This window comes from Drosophila teissieri, chromosome X, assembly GCF_016746235.2.
Source record: "Drosophila teissieri strain GT53w chromosome X, Prin_Dtei_1.1, whole genome shotgun sequence".
NCBI classification, from domain to species: Eukaryota; Metazoa; Arthropoda; class Insecta; order Diptera; family Drosophilidae; genus Drosophila; species Drosophila teissieri.
In genome coordinates, this window is record NC_053034.1 from 19,602,959 (window position 1) to 19,621,248 (window position 18,290).

The 18,290-nt window shown below is 44.3% G+C and overlaps 3 protein-coding genes across 5 annotated transcripts; 1 reads left to right on the forward strand and 2 right to left on the reverse strand.

The window, feature by feature from the left end:
* Positions 1 to 424: 424 nt before the first annotated feature.
* On the forward strand, positions 425 to 8,685 carry LOC122623140 (neurogenic locus notch homolog protein 1). Of its 2 annotated transcripts, none has more exons than XM_043802112.1 (6): positions 425 to 555; positions 2,557 to 2,620; positions 3,027 to 3,265; positions 3,375 to 3,456; positions 7,000 to 7,616; positions 8,102 to 8,685. In XM_043802112.1, exons 1-6 carry the CDS (start codon positions 553 to 555, stop codon positions 8,309 to 8,311), a joined length of 1,215 nt encoding a protein of 404 aa, XP_043658047.1. In that variant the 5' UTR covers positions 425 to 552; the 3' UTR covers positions 8,312 to 8,685. The 2 variants fall into 2 exon arrangements, with proteins under 2 accessions (XP_043658047.1, XP_043658046.1); XM_043802111.1 differs by having other exon boundaries at positions 2,557 to 2,731; positions 8,102 to 8,674.
* A 1,550-nt stretch (positions 8,686 to 10,235) lies between these two features.
* On the reverse strand, positions 10,236 to 13,030 carry LOC122623142 (ras-related protein Rab-35). 2 transcript variants are annotated; one of them, XM_043802113.1, is made up of 3 exons: positions 12,060 to 13,030; positions 11,127 to 11,426; positions 10,236 to 10,973 (listed from the first exon to the last, which is right to left on the reverse strand). In XM_043802113.1, exons 1-3 carry the CDS (start codon positions 12,109 to 12,111, stop codon positions 10,720 to 10,722), a joined length of 606 nt encoding a protein of 201 aa, XP_043658048.1. In that variant the 5' UTR covers positions 12,112 to 13,030; the 3' UTR covers positions 10,236 to 10,719. The 2 variants fall into 2 exon arrangements, with proteins under 2 accessions (XP_043658048.1, XP_043658049.1); XM_043802114.1 differs by having other exon boundaries at positions 12,889 to 12,988.
* A 1,108-nt stretch (positions 13,031 to 14,138) lies between these two features.
* Positions 14,139 to 18,030, reverse strand: LOC122623545. The gene is made up of 4 exons (XM_043802759.1): positions 17,821 to 18,030; positions 16,435 to 16,734; positions 15,845 to 16,347; positions 14,139 to 15,780 (listed from the first exon to the last, which is right to left on the reverse strand). The coding sequence occupies exons 2-4, from the start codon at positions 16,534 to 16,536 to the stop codon at positions 14,328 to 14,330; spliced, it is 2,058 nt and encodes a 685-aa protein (XP_043658694.1). The 5' UTR covers positions 16,537 to 16,734; positions 17,821 to 18,030; the 3' UTR covers positions 14,139 to 14,327.
* Between the last annotated feature and the right edge of the window lie 260 nt (positions 18,031 to 18,290).

An 18,290-nucleotide genomic window follows, 5' to 3' on the forward strand; every position in this document is an offset into this window, starting at 1 on the left:
AGTTGGCTGAGCAAATATAAATAACTCAATAACTATCCGACCGATTTGATCTAGTAACGAAAGCTTACTCGAGCTGTTACTGTTCATCTTAAATGCTGACGAATTTGGTACATTTGTAACTGCGCTTTTAAGCCTCACATTATTTGGTTAACTCTAACCATTATTGGAAGCTATAATCTCAAGAGAAATATATCGAGATATTTTGTGAAGAAGCTCTTCATTTAATTTAGTATTTAGCTTTACCATAGTTTTCTCTCTGTGTAGATGGAAGGGTTGCGGATGGGGGGAGAGGGAGTAGGAGGAGAAGGAGGAGGAAGGGAAGGTGAGCAGCTGAGAGATGACGCCAACGTCGCTCAGCTGTTTCTCGGCCAAGTTAAGAGCCGCGGCCTTATAAATAGCCCAAGCTCATCTAGAAGCCGACTCAGTTGAAAGCGAAGCGTGCCAAGTGGAAATCGGATCCATTTATCAGTTAACACTTTTTGTTTTTTATTTTACGTTGCTTATTGCTTATTTGCTGTGGTGCTAGTGTTTTCTAAGAACTGAACCCCCAAAATGGTGAGTTGCAGTGGGAAAAACCGAGTTCTATATGTAAACGTGTGTCAACGAATATAGATATTTTTTAAATAAACTAAACTGAAGCAAACTATCAACAAGTGTCATGATCCCGAAATAATAATAATAGTAATAAAAACGGGTTTGTTTGCGGGGAAGTATCAGAACTATGAATGAGTATATAGACTTAAACTTGAACATTTATTTGCCGTTTATTTTCTTCATTGAAGAAGCTTTAGTGCTCAGGAATATTACGCACAAAGGCAATACATAAAATATGCATTCAGTAAATGGTACGTGAATGGAATATTGATGTACTTAACAGCACGCAGAACCAAAGTAAACAGTTTAAACTTGAGGACTTCCCCCTGATAAGTAAAAACTTTGCCATGTAATGTTAACTTCCGGCTAGTAAAGCTGCCTGGATGAATAGTGAATGGATTTGCAAACACATCAAATAACCCTAGAAGAGCATAACCATATTCCCACATAATGTTTTTGAAGCCCACGATCGGTTTATTCTTCTGAGTGGTTTCGATCTGCCGTTTATCTTTTCATTTTTTCGGAGATGATCAATCACTCAACGCTTTTTAAGCTGCCCAAGCAAACATGAAGCCCATTATTCATTTGTTTGTGCAACAAAGCCAAAAAACCAATTAGTTTCTACCACTTTACCATAGCTTGTTATTTTAATTGCCATCACTAGAAGAGCAAAAAGTCGCATAGATGTGAATTGTACCCCTTTTTACCTACTTCTAAAGAGCACTAACCACTTTCTTGCTCGTTGTTCAAATTCGGGAAATTCCACCTTATTTATTTGTTTGCCATAATAAATTATATCCCTAATATTTTACTAGTTAAAACAGAAAACTTACCTTTTGCATATCATAATATAGATTCAAAAACAATTGAAATGCTTTATTCTCTAAAAATGCAAATAATAAATATATTTTGTACATATACTACCATATATTATATATCTAGATCCAAATATGGCTCCGAATCACTTCCCTTGAACAATGTAGTCTGATTATAAATCACCCTGCAAAATGCGCGATTAAAGAAATCCAATTTCCTCCCTCGGTGGATCCATCCGAACCATTTACGTGGTGATCGACAACTTAGTTGATGCGAATATGGACTACCATATTGGTCATTCGAAGTAATTCGAAAAGGCAGCCGACCCATTTGCATATTCTTATTGTATACCGATTTGAATAATTGTTTTTAGCCCGAATTGAGCTTCCAAAGAAGCGGACAACAAGTTTAGCTCCCATGTGTCATTCGTAAACAGCGATCGGTGTTCGCCACCTTGAGCGCAATATGGCTTCATCATCACTCATCTCCATGCCCCGCTGACCCAAACATGGTGTCCGGTTACTTTCAGTCAGAATCCCACTGGCCAGTGCAAACCAATGTTTGCCCCAAACAGCCGATCATCGAATTTGTCACGGCTTTTGGGGGTTTTCAGAATATTAAATGCGATGACACACAAACCGGCAGGGGGGCGTTAAGATGTTTGTTTAGAGTGAATGCTTCTATGAATAAGTCTGGATCCAGTCCCAACTCAGTTCATTCATTGCGATGGAGATGTTTGCTTAGATCGAATACTTCTGTGAATGAATGCCAGTCGTAACTCGTTTCATTCAACGGGTTCTCCGACTGAATGTGTTTGTTTAAATCGAATACATCTGTGAATGAATCCTAATCCAATCATAGATCAGTTTATTTAACAGCATTTTCATATGAAAATGTATGTTTACATTTTGAATTACTATATACTAAATTGATACATTTTTATAAATGTATGTTTTATATTTGGTTTAGTGTAGATATTTACTTTGACTACATCATTTCGAAACGCTTAAAAAAAATATTCAAATATTTGCACATTAAATTCATTTTATCGTATATTTTATCGTATATATCGTATTGCATTCCTATATTTGAAGTATTACTTGCCATTGAAAACAGCACTAACCGCCGCCGATCCTTCTCTTGCAGCAGCAGCTCCTGGTCGTGGCCCTGGTGGCGGTGGCCATCGCGTCCTTGCCCCAACTGGCCGCAGGTAAAAAGCTCGGGAAGCGCTGCGTGAACTGCACGTACCGCACCTACTACACCTACGGCGATGGGCGATCCCTGCAGCGGGTTGTCTATAGCGATCCGGTCTACACACGCGGTATTTACACAGCTTCCCTATCAGTATCCGTAGTATTGCCGCACCAGCACGATGTACATAAGAGAGCACCGCCGCAAGCACCCAGAGCCCTGACCCTTGACACCTCACTCCTTACCATAGATACCCTACCCCTACCCCATAGATACAAATGTATCCGCAGTAGCAGCTAACCCCTAACCCAGCGAGTATATACGCATACAGTAGCATAGCATAGAGTTTAGATAGACAAGACACAAGTTCACCTGCGCACCAGTGCATCACCTCACCGCCTGTGCCCCTCCTCTCGCCCCCACAGCCCAGTCCTACAGCAGCGGATGCAGCGGGAGCCCGTGCGGCGTGAACGCCGTGTGCCAGGAGGCCTCCGGGGGACGGCCCGTCTGCTCCTGCCCGCCCGGATTCAGCGGTAATCCGCTCACCCACTGCAATCGCGGCGAGTGCCTGGACAACGTCGACTGCCGCGGCAACCTGCAGTGCAAGGACAATCGCTGCGTTAATCCCTGCGTGGGTGCCTGTGGCATTGGCTCCAATTGTGACGTAAGTGCCGCGTCCGCCAGAGGGACTTTTATATCCCCACCCTCCATCCTCCAATCTCCACTGACCACCACCGGCATTCTCCGCTTACTCTTCCGCTTGCTCTTTCCAGGCCCGCAACCACGTGGCCGTGTGCAGCTGCCCAGCCGGCTACAATGGCGACCCCTACCACGTCTGCCACCTCAACGATCCGGGTAAGTGGCGCCCACACGCCGCCAAGTGGGCGTGGCAGGGCGGGAAATCGGGTTATATGCGGGGTGTCATAAGAATCGTTCGCAGCTCACTTGTCAGTCGAAATCAATCCGGTTCCAACAGCCCATGGCTTCTGTGCTTTGTTTGTTTTACGAGCTATTCATTTCATTCAGTCGGATAAAGGAGGAATTATCACCTTTGAAGATATAAATATGCTGAAGATGTATAAATTGTAAGGGTCAGCTTAAAGATTTCCCCGTATTAAAAGATCAAATAGGTATCGGTTTAAAGCTATCAGTTCAAAATAAGCACCTCTTTGCACTGACAATTTATGAAGAATTTATGAATTGCAATCTTAAGCTACATAGTTTATACAGCTTTCAGCCGATTCCGACATATTTACTTGGGTGAACATATATGGAAGTAACTGAAAGAAGCCAAGGGTTATATACATATATGAGTGTGGAAACATTGTCCAGAAAAAAGCCTTGACCACTTGAATAATATCAGGGCAAACTGGTTTCTTTACAGGGTTACATAACAATGAAATGAAACAAGTTAAAATTATTGGGGACATACACATGTACTGGGGCACTGACGTATTACAAAGCCTTGTCTAACATGAAAATGCCATACTAAATGAACAGATTACAATTTGTAAACAACTCATGTTGTTTATTATGCTGTTGTTTGCATTAATGTAAGGTGGGCATACGATTGTTCCGGAAACGCATAGATCTGATTGACAGCACATCGGATAATTAGCAACGCGAGTGCTGTGGCAGTACAGCCCACTCGCGAATCCCTTTCGGCCAAATAAATACTGGCTAAACACTTGCAAGTGGCGAGATGACGTCGCAAATCCAACTGGTATTGCCAAACTCGGCCAAATATATGGGCACAAACAGGGGGCTGGGCCTCTGGGCATCATGTGGGTTGCTTGCCCTGCCTTGCATAACATTTCGCGCTCAATGATAATGAGAATTATAATAATAATAATCCAAAGCACCCGGCCAACGGGCATCGGGCAACGGGCAACGCCCAACATTCGGCCAGAATCGCACTTGGGGCCTTTGTAATTTTATGGTAATTAGCAGAGCATTTCGCTTCGCAATTGTCAAGATCAAGGACGCAGTGGGCGAGAGCTGCCAGGGCCAACGAGTATCCGAGTTGAGCGCTGGAATCCGACGGAACCGAAAGGTGGCCCCGGGTAGGCCCCAGTCAACATCCGATTATGGTCATAAGCTGCGCAGGTCGGCCAGCGAATTCAGGTAGCACTGGTCGGCCGAGTGGATTGGGAATTTCTCTCTTTCTGGCAGAAGACAACTTGATCCCCTCGGGAGCTGCACTGCGAGAAACTCATTGCAAAAACCGCTTTTATATCGATATATCACACAGAGCGTAATTTTCAAAAGGCTTCCTTTTTGAAATGTGTTGCTTCAGTTGTTGAGAACTGAAAACGAAATGTGCCACAAAATCATTCTTTGTGCAATGTATAGCGATTTTTTAAAGATTTTTTTTAAAGATATAAATCTGCTGGATTAATGTTAAATATCTTCTCATCCAGGTTTTCATGCGTTGGTTTAAATATTCATCCGATATAAAAGGAAATTGACATTTCCAAACTCGTCATTTTTAAAACTTGCTATAAATTGCATATTATTTTCCATAGGAGTGAACAAACAGGTTCCTTTATTACTTTAAATCAATTCTACTGGCAAATAATTTACCATATATATATAAATGAAACTAAAACAAAACCGAATCATTATCCAAAAGTATGGGCGTGAAAGTTGAGCGGCGTAAATTTCACTAGGACCTGCATGCTGTTATACGGACACTCATACGGACAGACAGACGGACAATCAACTAGCCATTCTAGTCAAGAACGTATGTACTTGGCAGGGCTGGAATCGCTTTCTTTTATCTGTTACATTCTTGCTAACGAATAATCTATACCCTTTACTGCAAAAGGCCATGCCACGCCATTATTGACCTCCTTACTATAAACTTCGGCATTGCGTTTCTTTAAAGGAATGTCTCTCAAAAGAAATTCGAGTTGCTGCCCGAAAACCGGCGTTAATAAATTGCTTTTGTACGCTGGCTGCTCATTTGGGATTCGAGGCGGGTTCAGTGCCCGCCATTTCCCGGTCCTTTTCCGATTGCTGCATCTTAACTGGTCCTCGATATATATTTTCTTGATTTCACTTAAATCTCTTTCTGTGTTGCCTTCTGTGTTGCGGCCTCCGTTTGCGTGCAATTCCCATTGAAATACAATATTTATTTGCATTTCCAATTAGCAACTGACTTGGAAACAATAATTGCAAACGAACAGTCTACGGGGAGTGGAAGTGAAAGGAGCTCGGATTCCTTGCTCCCGCCTCAAGGACTCTGGATTCTTTTCCATTCATGTTCCTGAGGAGCAGATACAGATGCAGCTGCAATTCCCTTTGGGCGTGGTGCAGATAGTCTGCTCTCTGAAAACATTCACGGACATTTGCCTTTAAGCTTCCGTGCAGGAATACAAATTTAATGTTTTCATTTATTTCCAAAGTGCTTTACCACATACGTAACAGAAATCAGGTTGCTATTAGCAAACACAACTATTTAATTAGATATATTTCGAAAACATGTACCAACACATTGATTTAATGTCAGCGTCGAGAATATGCCACTTTAGTTGTAAGACGTTTTGCAATCGATTTTCGAAATAAACTCCAGATTTCATTACAATACATTTTCCCGGCGCGCAAAAGTTGGTACTTCTGGCAAATTATGTCAAAAGAAAATGTAAGAGAAAAGGCCTGATAATGGCGAAACTTTTGCCATCGGAACGGAAAACAACGCAAACTAATTTCTTGACTTGCTCACCGCACCATCATCATCATCATCATCATCATCGTCGTCGTCTTGAACGACGAGGAACAACAATTGGCACAAAAATAAAAGAAAATATGGGTGAAAACCAAAAATATGCGCATAAATGAGCGCCCGCTATTTGAATATGATTTTCTATTAGCCCGCTTTGAGTGCCCGGCCCCCAATTATAGGCCCCACTGGAGGTATTTTCCCGATTCGACCGGAACCTAAGTCATATGACCCGGCATAAATCAAAAATGGGGCAGCAACAGCGGATGTTGACAGGGGCCACAACCCCAGTCGATGGTCAATGGTAAATGGGAAATGGGAATGGTGAAAGGTGAAAGGTGAAAGGGCGCCTAGAAAATAACTTCTTTTGTCGGCTGCGCGAACTTTTCGTGGGGCAACTAAATCCACACTTGAACTTGGCAGTACACGGCAATATTACAAGGGATATATTACAAGGGAAGGGGGTTCCCTGGAAGCACCCATTGTCGCTTCCAATTTGACTAAAGGATCTAAAACTACAAAAAGCCAACCGAAAGCATGCAGTGAAATGAATGCATCCCATGCCTAGTTCTCACTATACTGATGGACAGCTTTGTGGGTGATTCTATGACACTTCTGTGCACGTCGCTTTCCAGAATCTAATCTGTTCTCCCCACTCCCCACATTCCACTCCGCAGAGGAGCAGTGCCATCCCAGTCCCTGCGGCGTGAACACCAAGTGCGAGATCATCAACGGCGTGCCCACCTGCTCCTGCGTCCACGGCTACGTGGGCAATCCGCTGAGCGGCTGTCGCCACGAGTGCGACCACGATGGCGACTGCAACAGCCGGGACATGTGCTCCAGCAACTTCAAGTGCGTGCCGGCCTGCGGGCAGTGCGGCACTGGCGCCACCTGCCGGACGGTCAGCAATCACCGGGCGGTCTGCGAGTGTCCCAAGGGCTACATAGGCAGCCCGTACACGGAGTGCCGCCCGGAGTGCTACGGAGACGCTGACTGCCCGTCCGGACGACCCGCCTGCTTCTACGGCATCTGCAAGAACACCTGCGAGGGAGCCTGCGGCATCGGCGCCGACTGCAACCTGCGCGGCCTCACCCCCGTCTGCAGCTGCCCCCGCGACATGACCGGCGACCCCTTCGTCCGCTGCCGCCCCTTCACCAAGGAGGACCTCTGCGACCCCAATCCGTGCGGCACCAACGCCATCTGCGTGCCCGGACACGACAACACCGGTCGCGAGCGGCCCGTCTGCAACTGCCTGCCCGGCCACACCGGCAATCCGCTGAGCCACTGCACCCGGGTGAGTCCTTGGGCAAGTGGGTTATAGTTAGGGGTCTCACCTATGACCCCGACATGGAACCATAGACAGCTTTCACTGTTTCTAGTCCAAGAAACATCCTTCTTTAGTTAGCCAAAAGAAAGGGGTTACAAGCTAGTGATGAATGCGCTTTTAAATAGAAAAGTTTTGATATCACCTTTTGTGACAACTAATGGCTTTACATTCTACTTGATAAATACACCTACCAGTCATTTTCTTAACTTATAATATAATTTTCCTTATACCTTCAATCCCAAAAAGGTAGAACAATAACCCACGATAGATAGTGAATTTCGTTTTCAAAATCTAGAAAGTTACTTATTAGGCATACATATGTGTTGAAATGTTGCCTGTATTTATATCTCAGTAAAAATTGTAATTATAGTAACTTCTTAACAAAAGTGCTCCATTATACTGGGGCACCGAGCGTTGAGGCCATCATACTAACTATTTACCCATGTCCACAGGGTGAGTGCCTGAGCAACAACGAGTGTCCCGACCACCGCGCCTGCATCAACTACCAGTGCATCGATCCCTGCATCGGCAAGTGCGCCACCGGAGCCAGCTGCGAGCCCAAGGCCCATCTGGCGGTCTGCCGCTGTCCACAGGGACAGTCGGGCGATGCCCTGGTGTCCTGCCGCCAGACGCGCACCTTCCCCGTGGCCAAGTACCACTGAGGCGGGGTGGGGAGTCGTTCCCGGAGCCGCACTGCCTGCCAGACCAGTCACCTTCCGCCCTCATCCCAATCCGCACCAGTCTATCTGCCTTCTTCCCGTACTAGTCGTTGCCCTAACCTCGAGCTCTCCCTAATAGAAGCGAACTCAAATGCGTTGAAAACCAATAAATAATACACGTAAATAATAATAAACAATGTGCCATTTTACTGGGGCCCAATATAGCCACGAAAGTTCACTACTCATGCCCGCAAAATTGCTTCCACAACAAAAGAAAAACATTAAAAGAATATTATAAGTTATAAGATATAAAGTTAATTATCACCAGTTATATCACAGGTTTTGGGATCTTGTTCTCTGTACAGATGCAAACCTAAAAATCTTAATAGCTAAACAAAAAACAACAAACATTTTAGAAAATCCAATTGTCTTCTTTATTTTGATCGATAAATATATACATATATATAAATATATAGTTTTCTTTTGGTTGGTATGAAATATAGGTCTTATATTCGTGCATAGTCTTTAACTATGAGTTTGCCGCACTTTCTAAAAGCTTTTCGCAGCTTCACCCACAACTAGGTAATTATTTTCGGTATTCAAACGCAATTACATAGTCGTTGAGTTTCTGGGTATAGCATAAGGTGCCTAAACAAATACATATGAATATACTTGGAGTTATATGACCGAAATCGTTAATTGTGGAATGCGTAGCCTTTAAAATAAAGCTGTAAACATAAAATCGAACCAAACTGAGCAAGAAATAACAAAAATTACATCGATGCAGCGCTTGATTATTAAAACATTCGAGACAGCCTAAGATAAAACAGGGATAGAACAGGGATAAATGGTTCCCAAATAGTGAACTCATATGCACATTCTGAATCTGAAATGATCTTTCACAACTGAAGTCCCTCAGAGATGCATGTCCACTATGTATAAATATCATTCTCACAAAATAGTTATTTTAATAAATTTATAAATGCGCACACTCCCCTGGTGCGCTTCGTTACTACGTTATTCACTCTTTTTATTGTGTCGCCGAAAAGTATGCAACTAGTTTAAAAGCTGGCGAAACTTCTGTAATCGGGAAAATGTACCATTAATACTATAAGCAAAGTGATTCCAATGCTTGGTAGTTTTAGCTTAGATACAATGTGGATACGTCAACTGGAAGTATGGAATGCTTTTATAAAAAAGACCCAAAAATGTTTGTTGCCAGTCATGTCTAATTTAATTTAAAGTCAGCAATGCCTAAGGAATTTAATGACAGTTTCTACATCTTAGGCATATGCAACCTATCTATTTATTTAACACACATTGTTCTCTGATTTAAATGTGAGCGCAAGAAGTCGTGTTTTTGTAAAGATCAATCTTTATTCTTTCGGATGGTACATATATCGGAGAATTGGAGTATTGGATTCACGTTTTCGATTAAATACAAACTCTACCTAGAGCTATTTTCTCCATAAACGTTCATTGGAAGTCATATCTACTGATAGTTTTAGGTTTGTCATAGTAAGCTAGCGAAATTAAGCCACATGAAATGATGTTTAGTTTATCCACTTATTGCAATCACGGAATGTCGGCTAGTATCAAATGAAATCTTAACAAGTAAGGCAGTTTCCGGGAGCAACAAAATGTTTAAAAGCATTACACCGCACAAATTAAATTGAGATTCACTTTCGCTTGATTAGGGGCAAAACATGACTTTTGAGAGAGATAGTCGGCAAATCAGCGCTTCCGTTTTTTGAGTTTAAAACTATGGGAGTATGGGGTGAAGAGTCGCGATCGGAAGCCAAAAATTGTATGTGTTATTATCTCCCTACATACATATATGTATATATTTATATAAATGTGTTTCGTATCTTAGTTTTCGGGCTCGTGCCTGTTGTTCCTGCTGTCGCTCTAGTTATTGTAAATACAATTTTCCGTTTGAAATATAAATATATTCTTGTATATAAATATGCGATTTGTTTCAATTTTGTTTATGTATATATTAATATGTATATAAATTGCTAAATACATTTAATTGCGCTTTACACTTTTACACTTTAATTTACGGCTATCTGGCATTATTCCGAATAAAACTCAGGAGGAAAAAAAACAAAACAAAAAAATTGTTGTCTCTAGTGGGTGTGAGTGTTGTTGTCTTGTGTTGTTCGTGGTTTCTGGTTTCTTGTTGTTGGTTGTTTGGTGGTGTTAGCTATGTCTATGTGAGTGAGTGTGTATGCCGCATCGTACGCCAAGAACCCTACAAACTACGCGCCCCCACAACGATTCCGTCCGCCCCCAGAGTTGATCCAGGTCCTGGTCCTAATTCCGGCTCCAATCCCCGTCCCGCCGCCGCCGCCGTCGCCGCCGTCGCCGTCGGTCCAGTTGCAATGCCAGCTCCCGTGCCGGAGCCGCTTTCACCTGCAGCACTTCCCACCCTTGCTGCCCTTGGGATTGGGCTTCAGGTGGAGCGTGTCCTTCTGCTGCTCGTTGGGGGAGGTGCGCAGCTTGTGGTCGAGCACCTGCCGCGTGATCGACAAGAACATGTTCTCCACGTTTATGTTGTCTTTGGCGGAAGTCTCGAACAGTTCGATGTCCATTTGTTTCGCAAACCGCTGCGCATCCTCGGTTATGACCACCTTCCTGTCCGGATCATCGTTCTTGTTGCCCACTGTTAAGGAATCAAAACATTAGTATATATAGCTAATGGAAGTTGGCTACGAATTAAACTCTTTGGCATAGCCACTAACTCTTCTTACGTCGAGACAACCAAATCATTATCGTTACTTGTGCCCAGGCTACGCGTAATATGGTATTGGCTCACCTAATACTTTTTTGACCACGTCGCAGTTGTTCTGGATCTCCTCCAGCCAGCGGCGGACGTTCGCGAAGGAGTCGCCGTTCGTCACGTCGTAGACGACGATGACGCCGTGGGTGCCGCGGTAGTAGGTGCTAGTGATCGTCCGGAAGCGCTCCTGGCCGGCCGTGTCCCAGATCTGCAGCTTCACGCGCATGCCCTCGATGTCCACGGTGCGGATCTTGAAGTCCACGCCGATGGTGGTGATGTAACTGCCCGAGAATGTGTCGTCCGAGAACCGGATGAGCAGCGACGACTTGCCCACGCCTGCAGGGGATCAGATGGAAAGATGGAAAGGGATTCGGATTACCATCATGCGATATCGTCACTACACACAAGTGGCCAATGTGGCATGTGACATGGCTGGGCGGGGAGTGTTCTCCTGCTCCAGTTACCGCCGCAGCTGGTCTGCTCGCATATCAAGCTGTATTATCCTGCCAGTGCGTCACCATTAGTCATGAGCCTGGTTTAGCCCACATCTGCCGATCCGCGGACCAGACTACCTTTCTTTTGGCACAAGCTCAAAATATACTCAAATGAATAGATAGCTATGTTAGGATGTTAGGATGTTGTATTACAGTCGTGAGCCAAGGACTGATATAAAAAGATTTAGCTGCGGTTAAGATTAAAGTACAACTTAACACATATTGAGTATGCTGACGAATGTTGAAAGTATTATGGAAACTAAAAACAACCACATTACTCATACGCCATGTTGGCGTGAACATTTCAAATGTAACATAAATGACAATTAGCTGCAATTGTGCCAAAGGGAGGAGGAGAAAACTGCACTTTTGGCCAGGAATCGGGGACAAACCGAAAGTTACACCTGCTATTTTCAACGCAATGCTATTTTTAAGCACCTGGTCTGTGGGAAACGGGAAAGCCTGGGAAACTCACCGCTATCGCCGATTATTAGCAGCTTGAACAGATGATCGAAGCCGCGTGCCATTTTTCGTCGTTTTTTCGCTGTTTTTCTGTGTTTTTCCTTGTTTTTGCAAGTGCTTTTATATTTACAGTTAGGCGCGTCGAACAATGCAAAATATACTTTTGTTTTCTTTTTTTCTGCTGCCTGCTCCCACACTCACACACACAGGAGCACACTCCCTGCGCGCTCTCTCTCTTTCTTTCTTTCGCACTCTCTCTCGGGAGCGCACTCTCTCTTTCGCCCCAACTACGGCCCTCTCGCTCGCACTAGTGCAGCCGGCTGAGTATCTGAGATAAACTGTTGTTCTTGCTGGCTGCTGGTCTGTTGTTTCTGCTGTTGTTCTTGCTGTTGCTACTGCTGATGATGATGTTTTTGTTGCTGTGTGATAAGCTATTGTTATTAGTGTTGTTGCGTTGCGAGTTAATTTATGTAAGTGTTGTTGCCGCCGCCTTGTTATTTAATTTCCTTTGATTAGGTGTTTCTCTTTTTTCGGCTCCACTAGTGCAGATATGTTTTTGCTTTATTAGCGGATTTGCGTAGAGAAATCAAGCCGCACGCTCATTTCAATCAGATCTAATGGCTGGCTGGCCGATAAGACGGCGATTTGGTGCAGAAAATTGAAAATAGACTGGCAAATTTTCGCAAAGCTCGACTCCCTTGCAATCGTACGTCTCGCTCTCTCCAACACTGCAGCAGACACAACACACGAACACACACACGCACGCACACACACACACACAGGAGCGGAGGTCTGGCTGACTGTTGAATTTATCTTGGGTTTGTCGGTGGTTTCGAACTTTCCAGCTTCCAGTTTCCGGGTTACTCTTGCAGCGCTGAAAGGACGACGATTTGTGGGAATTTGTGGGCGTCGGCGTTCCGGGCTAATTCTGCTTAATTCATATTCTGGATAAACTATTACTAACGCACCCACACTAGAGACGGAAGCAACTCCGATAATTATGCCGTCGTTACTTTGATATCGATAGTACTTACAACCATCGATTTTTTTATCCAGAATATAAGGTCAAATTTTTAATGATCATAAGAACAATGTGACCAATTTTAAAATAATTAACTTAAATAAAATTATTTAAAACTACAAACTACATTTTTATAGACAATTCCTGGAATGTAAACACAAAAAACCGTAATTGATAACGATAACATTATCGCAAGTGTTGCCGTTTGGCGAGTAGCTCCAAATTGCTGAAGTTGCCACTCTTAAATAAACTATTGGCTAGTGCTAGCAGTTTGGCTTTTTTATCGTCATATTTAGCATTTATGTATTCGGGATGGCGCAATTTTTTAAAAACAGCCACAATATTTTTTACACTTTCAGTCGCAAATTTGATGTTGGCTTTCTTATAAATTACCATATTCATCCCTTTGAAACTAAAATTATATATTTCTTTACCAAATAATTATTGGGTATATGCTAATAACTTTAATTATAAAGTTATAAACTTGGAAACGAATAATTTGTTATATTTGTATTGAAAAATTCTTTGGATAATTGATCTTTCGTTTATTAACAACACAAAAAAGACAATATCGACCATTAAAAGGTATACTAAATAAGTTTAAGCCTCCCACCGCCCCAATTGCAAAGAGAATTTTCCAATTTGTATATACAATTATGCACTTTATCATCGAATTAATTACAAATTGTCAGATGTAAATTTAAAGGATCAATTAATCCAGAATAAGACCGTGCAAAAAACATGGAAACGAAGTCGATCCAATCAAGCAGAAGATATGAACAAAGCTCGGTGGTTCTCAACGCGTATCATAAAACATTCAGATACTGGTCAGGGATTCTTAGATTGCTAGTTACAAAAAATGTAATAAAAAGAATACTGCTAGGCACTGCGAGTAGCTGAAAAGAAAGTGGAAAAGGGTTAAATTATGTCTACAACTTCTTTGTACTTAATGTAAATATGTGTACAAGTTATATCTACAAGTACTTAAAGAAAATGGCATGTTCAAAAGAGCGCGCACTTAGCTAACTTATCGAAGTAAATAAATAATAAATGAACAGAGTAGCTCGAAACTTATTAGCGAATGCAGGTAGGAGAACAGGTATTTAATGGAATATATGTACAGACGCTCTTCACATGCTAAAAAATAAAACTACAATGGGAAGCAGCTGCGCACCAAACGCACGCATTTGGTCCACAGCCTAGTCGATGTTCTGTACATGGAATGTGCAAGTGTCAGCTGTCGTAATGTCGTCTGTTCTCCTAATCCTTGCGGGTGGCCAAGTGGTTGGGCAAGCGGTTGCGGGTCCTGTTGGCCACACAGGATACATCCATGTTGGTGTATGTGGGATGCACGTTGGCCAAAGTGCGGCGACGCAAGGTGCGTCGAGCTTGAGTGCTCGGCTCCGGCGTGATGGAGCGCAATAGACGTCTGTCTGTCGACGGCTCAGTAGCGGTGGGCGAAAGGCGGCGCCTCTTCGCCACAGTCGCGCCATCGCTATCCTCGCTATCCGACTCCTTGTGCTCTGCGATTCTGGCTGGCATGGTGCGTCTAGGGCGCAGGGAACGACGCACGCTCGATGTGGACGGCTCAGTGTTTTCCTGGTTGTCGAGTGTCGGTGTGGATGAGGATCCAGCAGTTGTAGTAGTAGCGCGAGGCGGCACTGCGACCGAGGTGCGTGATGGGCGTGATCCACGCGGTGATACAACTGGTGTGCGGGATCTACGAGTTGGCGCAGCAGTTGCGCGGGAACCGAGCGACGATCCGGCCGCTGCTGCGCGTGAGACTTGAGTGGTTGCTTGCGATCCACGCGGTGATTCAACTGTTGTGCGGGATCCACGAGTTGGCGCAGCAGTTGCACGGGAACCGAGCGACGATCCAACCGCTGCTGCGCGTGAGACTTGAGTGGTTGCTTGCGATCCACGCGGTGATTCAACTGTTGTGCGGGATCCACGAGTTGGCGCAGCAGTTGCACGGGAACCGAGCGACGATCCGGCCGCTGCTGCGCGTGAGACTTGAGTGGTTGCTTGCGATCCACGCGGTGATTCCACTGTTGTGCGGGATCCACGAGTTGGCGCAGCAATTGCGCGGGAACCGAGCGACGATCCGGCCGCTGCTGCGCGTAAGATTAGAGCGGTTGATTGCGATCCCCGCGGTGATTCAACTGTTGTGCGGGATCCACGAGTTGCGCGGGAACCGAGCGACGATCCGGCCGCTGCCGGCGATGAACGGGTGCGGGCTAAAGCGCGTGCCGCCGCAGAAGTTGATGGTTTGTCATCGGAGTTGGTCTCCTCCGGCTTGGTGTCGACCGCGCGCTTAAAGACGGCATCGTCGTCATTGTCGGAGGAGTCGCTATCATCCCAAAGGGAGCCGGAAAGCTTTTGGTGTATAAGATCACCCTGTTCGTTCGCTGCTAACTCTGCAACGGCTGCCTGAAAGTCGGTTTCGTCGATTGAGTCGCCGTCATCCGAGTCCGAATCGACATGGGGAACTGGGTTTGGCAAGACAGCTGCGCAAATATGGCACACGTAGGTTTCGTGATTCTGGACCGTGCAAAGGAAGTGCGACGGATTGGCGCCGCAATTGTTGCAGTACAGCAGCATGGCGGAGGTGTCGTCACGACCAGACACCGCAACGCACTTCACGGCCGTGCAAATGATATCGCGACGAAACTGATCTGCAAAGGCGTTCGGCTCCGTCTCCCAGGTGGCGTCTCTGCGAAAGAAAAGTACTGGTTAGCTGGGGTAAGGTGCTCCAAGTGCAAGTAGGGGTAACTCACTGGTTCAGCACCGAGATGCCCATCAAAACCACCTTGCGGAACACCTCCAAGTTGTTGCACAGCGGGCATTTAAAGAAGTAGCCCGCCGAGTTAGCGTAGCGTTGCAGGCACTTGCGGTGGAACCATCCATTGCGGCAGCACGGCGCGTAGATACAGGTGACCACGCTGAAGCGCTCGCCCTCGCCGATCAGGGCTTCCGTGCATATGACACATTCCTCCTCCTTCACGAGCGCCGGACGACGGCGATGCATCAGCACATGCTGGTGGCAGTACGACCTGTACGTGTCGCTGAACTGGTTCTGGGCCAGATTGTCGACGCCGCATTTGGTGTGAAAGGTGCGGCGGCAGCCCGACTTGCAGCACCCAATGTTGGCCCCCGGGCGGCGGCAATAGTAGCACACTAGTGTGCGGCAGCGCTTGACTTCCGCTTCGATGTCCTCCTTGAGGAAGTTCAGTATGCCCAAGCGCTTGTCACCGCGCTGGACGAGATTCGAGCTGAGGTACTGCCGGAGGAAGGGATAACGGAGGGGGTTAGAGTGCGAAAGAGGAAGGAAGAAGTTTCCTGGACGCGGAAACCTGAGCAGTCTTACCAAGCAGTTGGTGTGCACCATCATCTTGTCCTTCACGTGCACAGTGCCGAAGATCAACTCGTCCCGCTCGCTGCAGCGGCACAGCACGCAATTCTCCACCATGGCTGCGTTCCCGGTGGCCAATCCTTCAACTTAAACAGCGGCAGCCGAAACAAACAAATCTCGCTGGAGCCCGGAGAAGCGATTGACTGTTGTCGCGCGCAATGAACGTCAGTTGATCGGGGGCAACCCTGCTGCCAGAGATGCCAGACCAGCGCGATTTGCTTTGGTTTATTTGTGTTTACACGAATTCACTGCTGCCTTTAAAAATGAAAATGAAAATATAAGTTGAATTGCCTTGTTTCTATATAGCTTGTGGTGTTTGACTGACTATTGGTATGAAATGGGTTGAACAACTTTTCAAAGGAACCCTGATGTCGGAAAGCATGAATGCGAGTAAAGAGAAACTTTTTAATTCCTTGCCTTGAAAAGTCACTTCTACCTCAAATGGATGCGAGTTTATACGTTTTTTACGCCCCAAGTGCAAAAGAACGAACCTCACACAAAACAAATAGCTATAAAGCGTTCTTACTATTAACTGATTAACTAAAAGCCGGGGAACCTATCTTAAAACCCTAAATCCAAAACCTACTATTATATACCTGTTACTCAGCAGGTGCGAGAGAAATGGAGATATGCAAGTAGCAAGGCGAGTGCTATAGCGCGCAGCAATTGAATGCTTTTAAATGCAACGAGGAAGACGGCTTCCGCAATGATTTCTTGTTAACTTTTATAGGTTTCTAAAAGTCAAATCTGAACAAGTGTTGGCAGTTTGATTAATGTTGACAAGCTAAACAAGTGACACTGACACACTAAGGAATATGCTGAGCATTCTGGCGCCATACGCTTTGACGTTCACACCAACGGACAGGCCGAGAATTTTATTCGCCTAATGATCAGGAATATATATGGTATAGGGTCGGAAACTCTTTTTTTTACCTGCTACTCTCTACTTTCCTATTACTCTACGATTAAATACATTGGGCTAACATAATATAAATATTGCGTGATTTTTTTTTATACGTTTTAGTTCATTTGGTATAGACTCTTTGTTTTCCAGTTAAAATAACCTGTGAGCCACTTGAATGCAAATTCGTGCATAAATAAGTGAAATGTTGTAAGCATTCTGAGAGGAAACCCTAAAGCCAGAGTTGCCAACCGCCAAACGCACGTTTTTATTTTTGTTTCTTCGAATTTCCTATGAAATTTGCCGCAGCCTTGAAGAAATAGAATAGAACAGAATGGAAGTTGGAAAGTCCCTTCTTTTCTAAATTTGTGTAGAAGGTCTTTACAAATATATTTGCGTTCCAATTCTTTGCACAATGCTAATTCTCTATGAAAACTTACCAAAAGAGAGTGGAATTCACAAGTTGTAATGTTGCTCGTTGTGTTATAGAAATATATTTTATGTGGAAAATTTTGAAAAATGGTTAGATACACTGCTTTATGCGTTTGATTTGGTTCAAAAGGTTTGATGTGAAATTGTAAAAAAAAAAAATGTATGATATTTTTATTTCAGTTTTTTTTCACTGAGCTGTGTTGATGCTGCTGCCTCGAGTTTATTCACATAAATGATTTTCTGACTTTGACATTAGACCCACAGGACTCTAACTTTCGATTACTTCGAGAAGAGATGAAAGCTGGATCGATACATCGATACTTTCAAACATAATATACATATGTTCATGACAATTTTATTTTTATTCAGTAAAAGCTAATGAAACTGTTCACGCATATGCATTTAAATTGTAATTTTATTAAATATATGCCTTTATAAATTGGAATTCTCCAGCCGGGATGCAAAAAAAAATTTATAC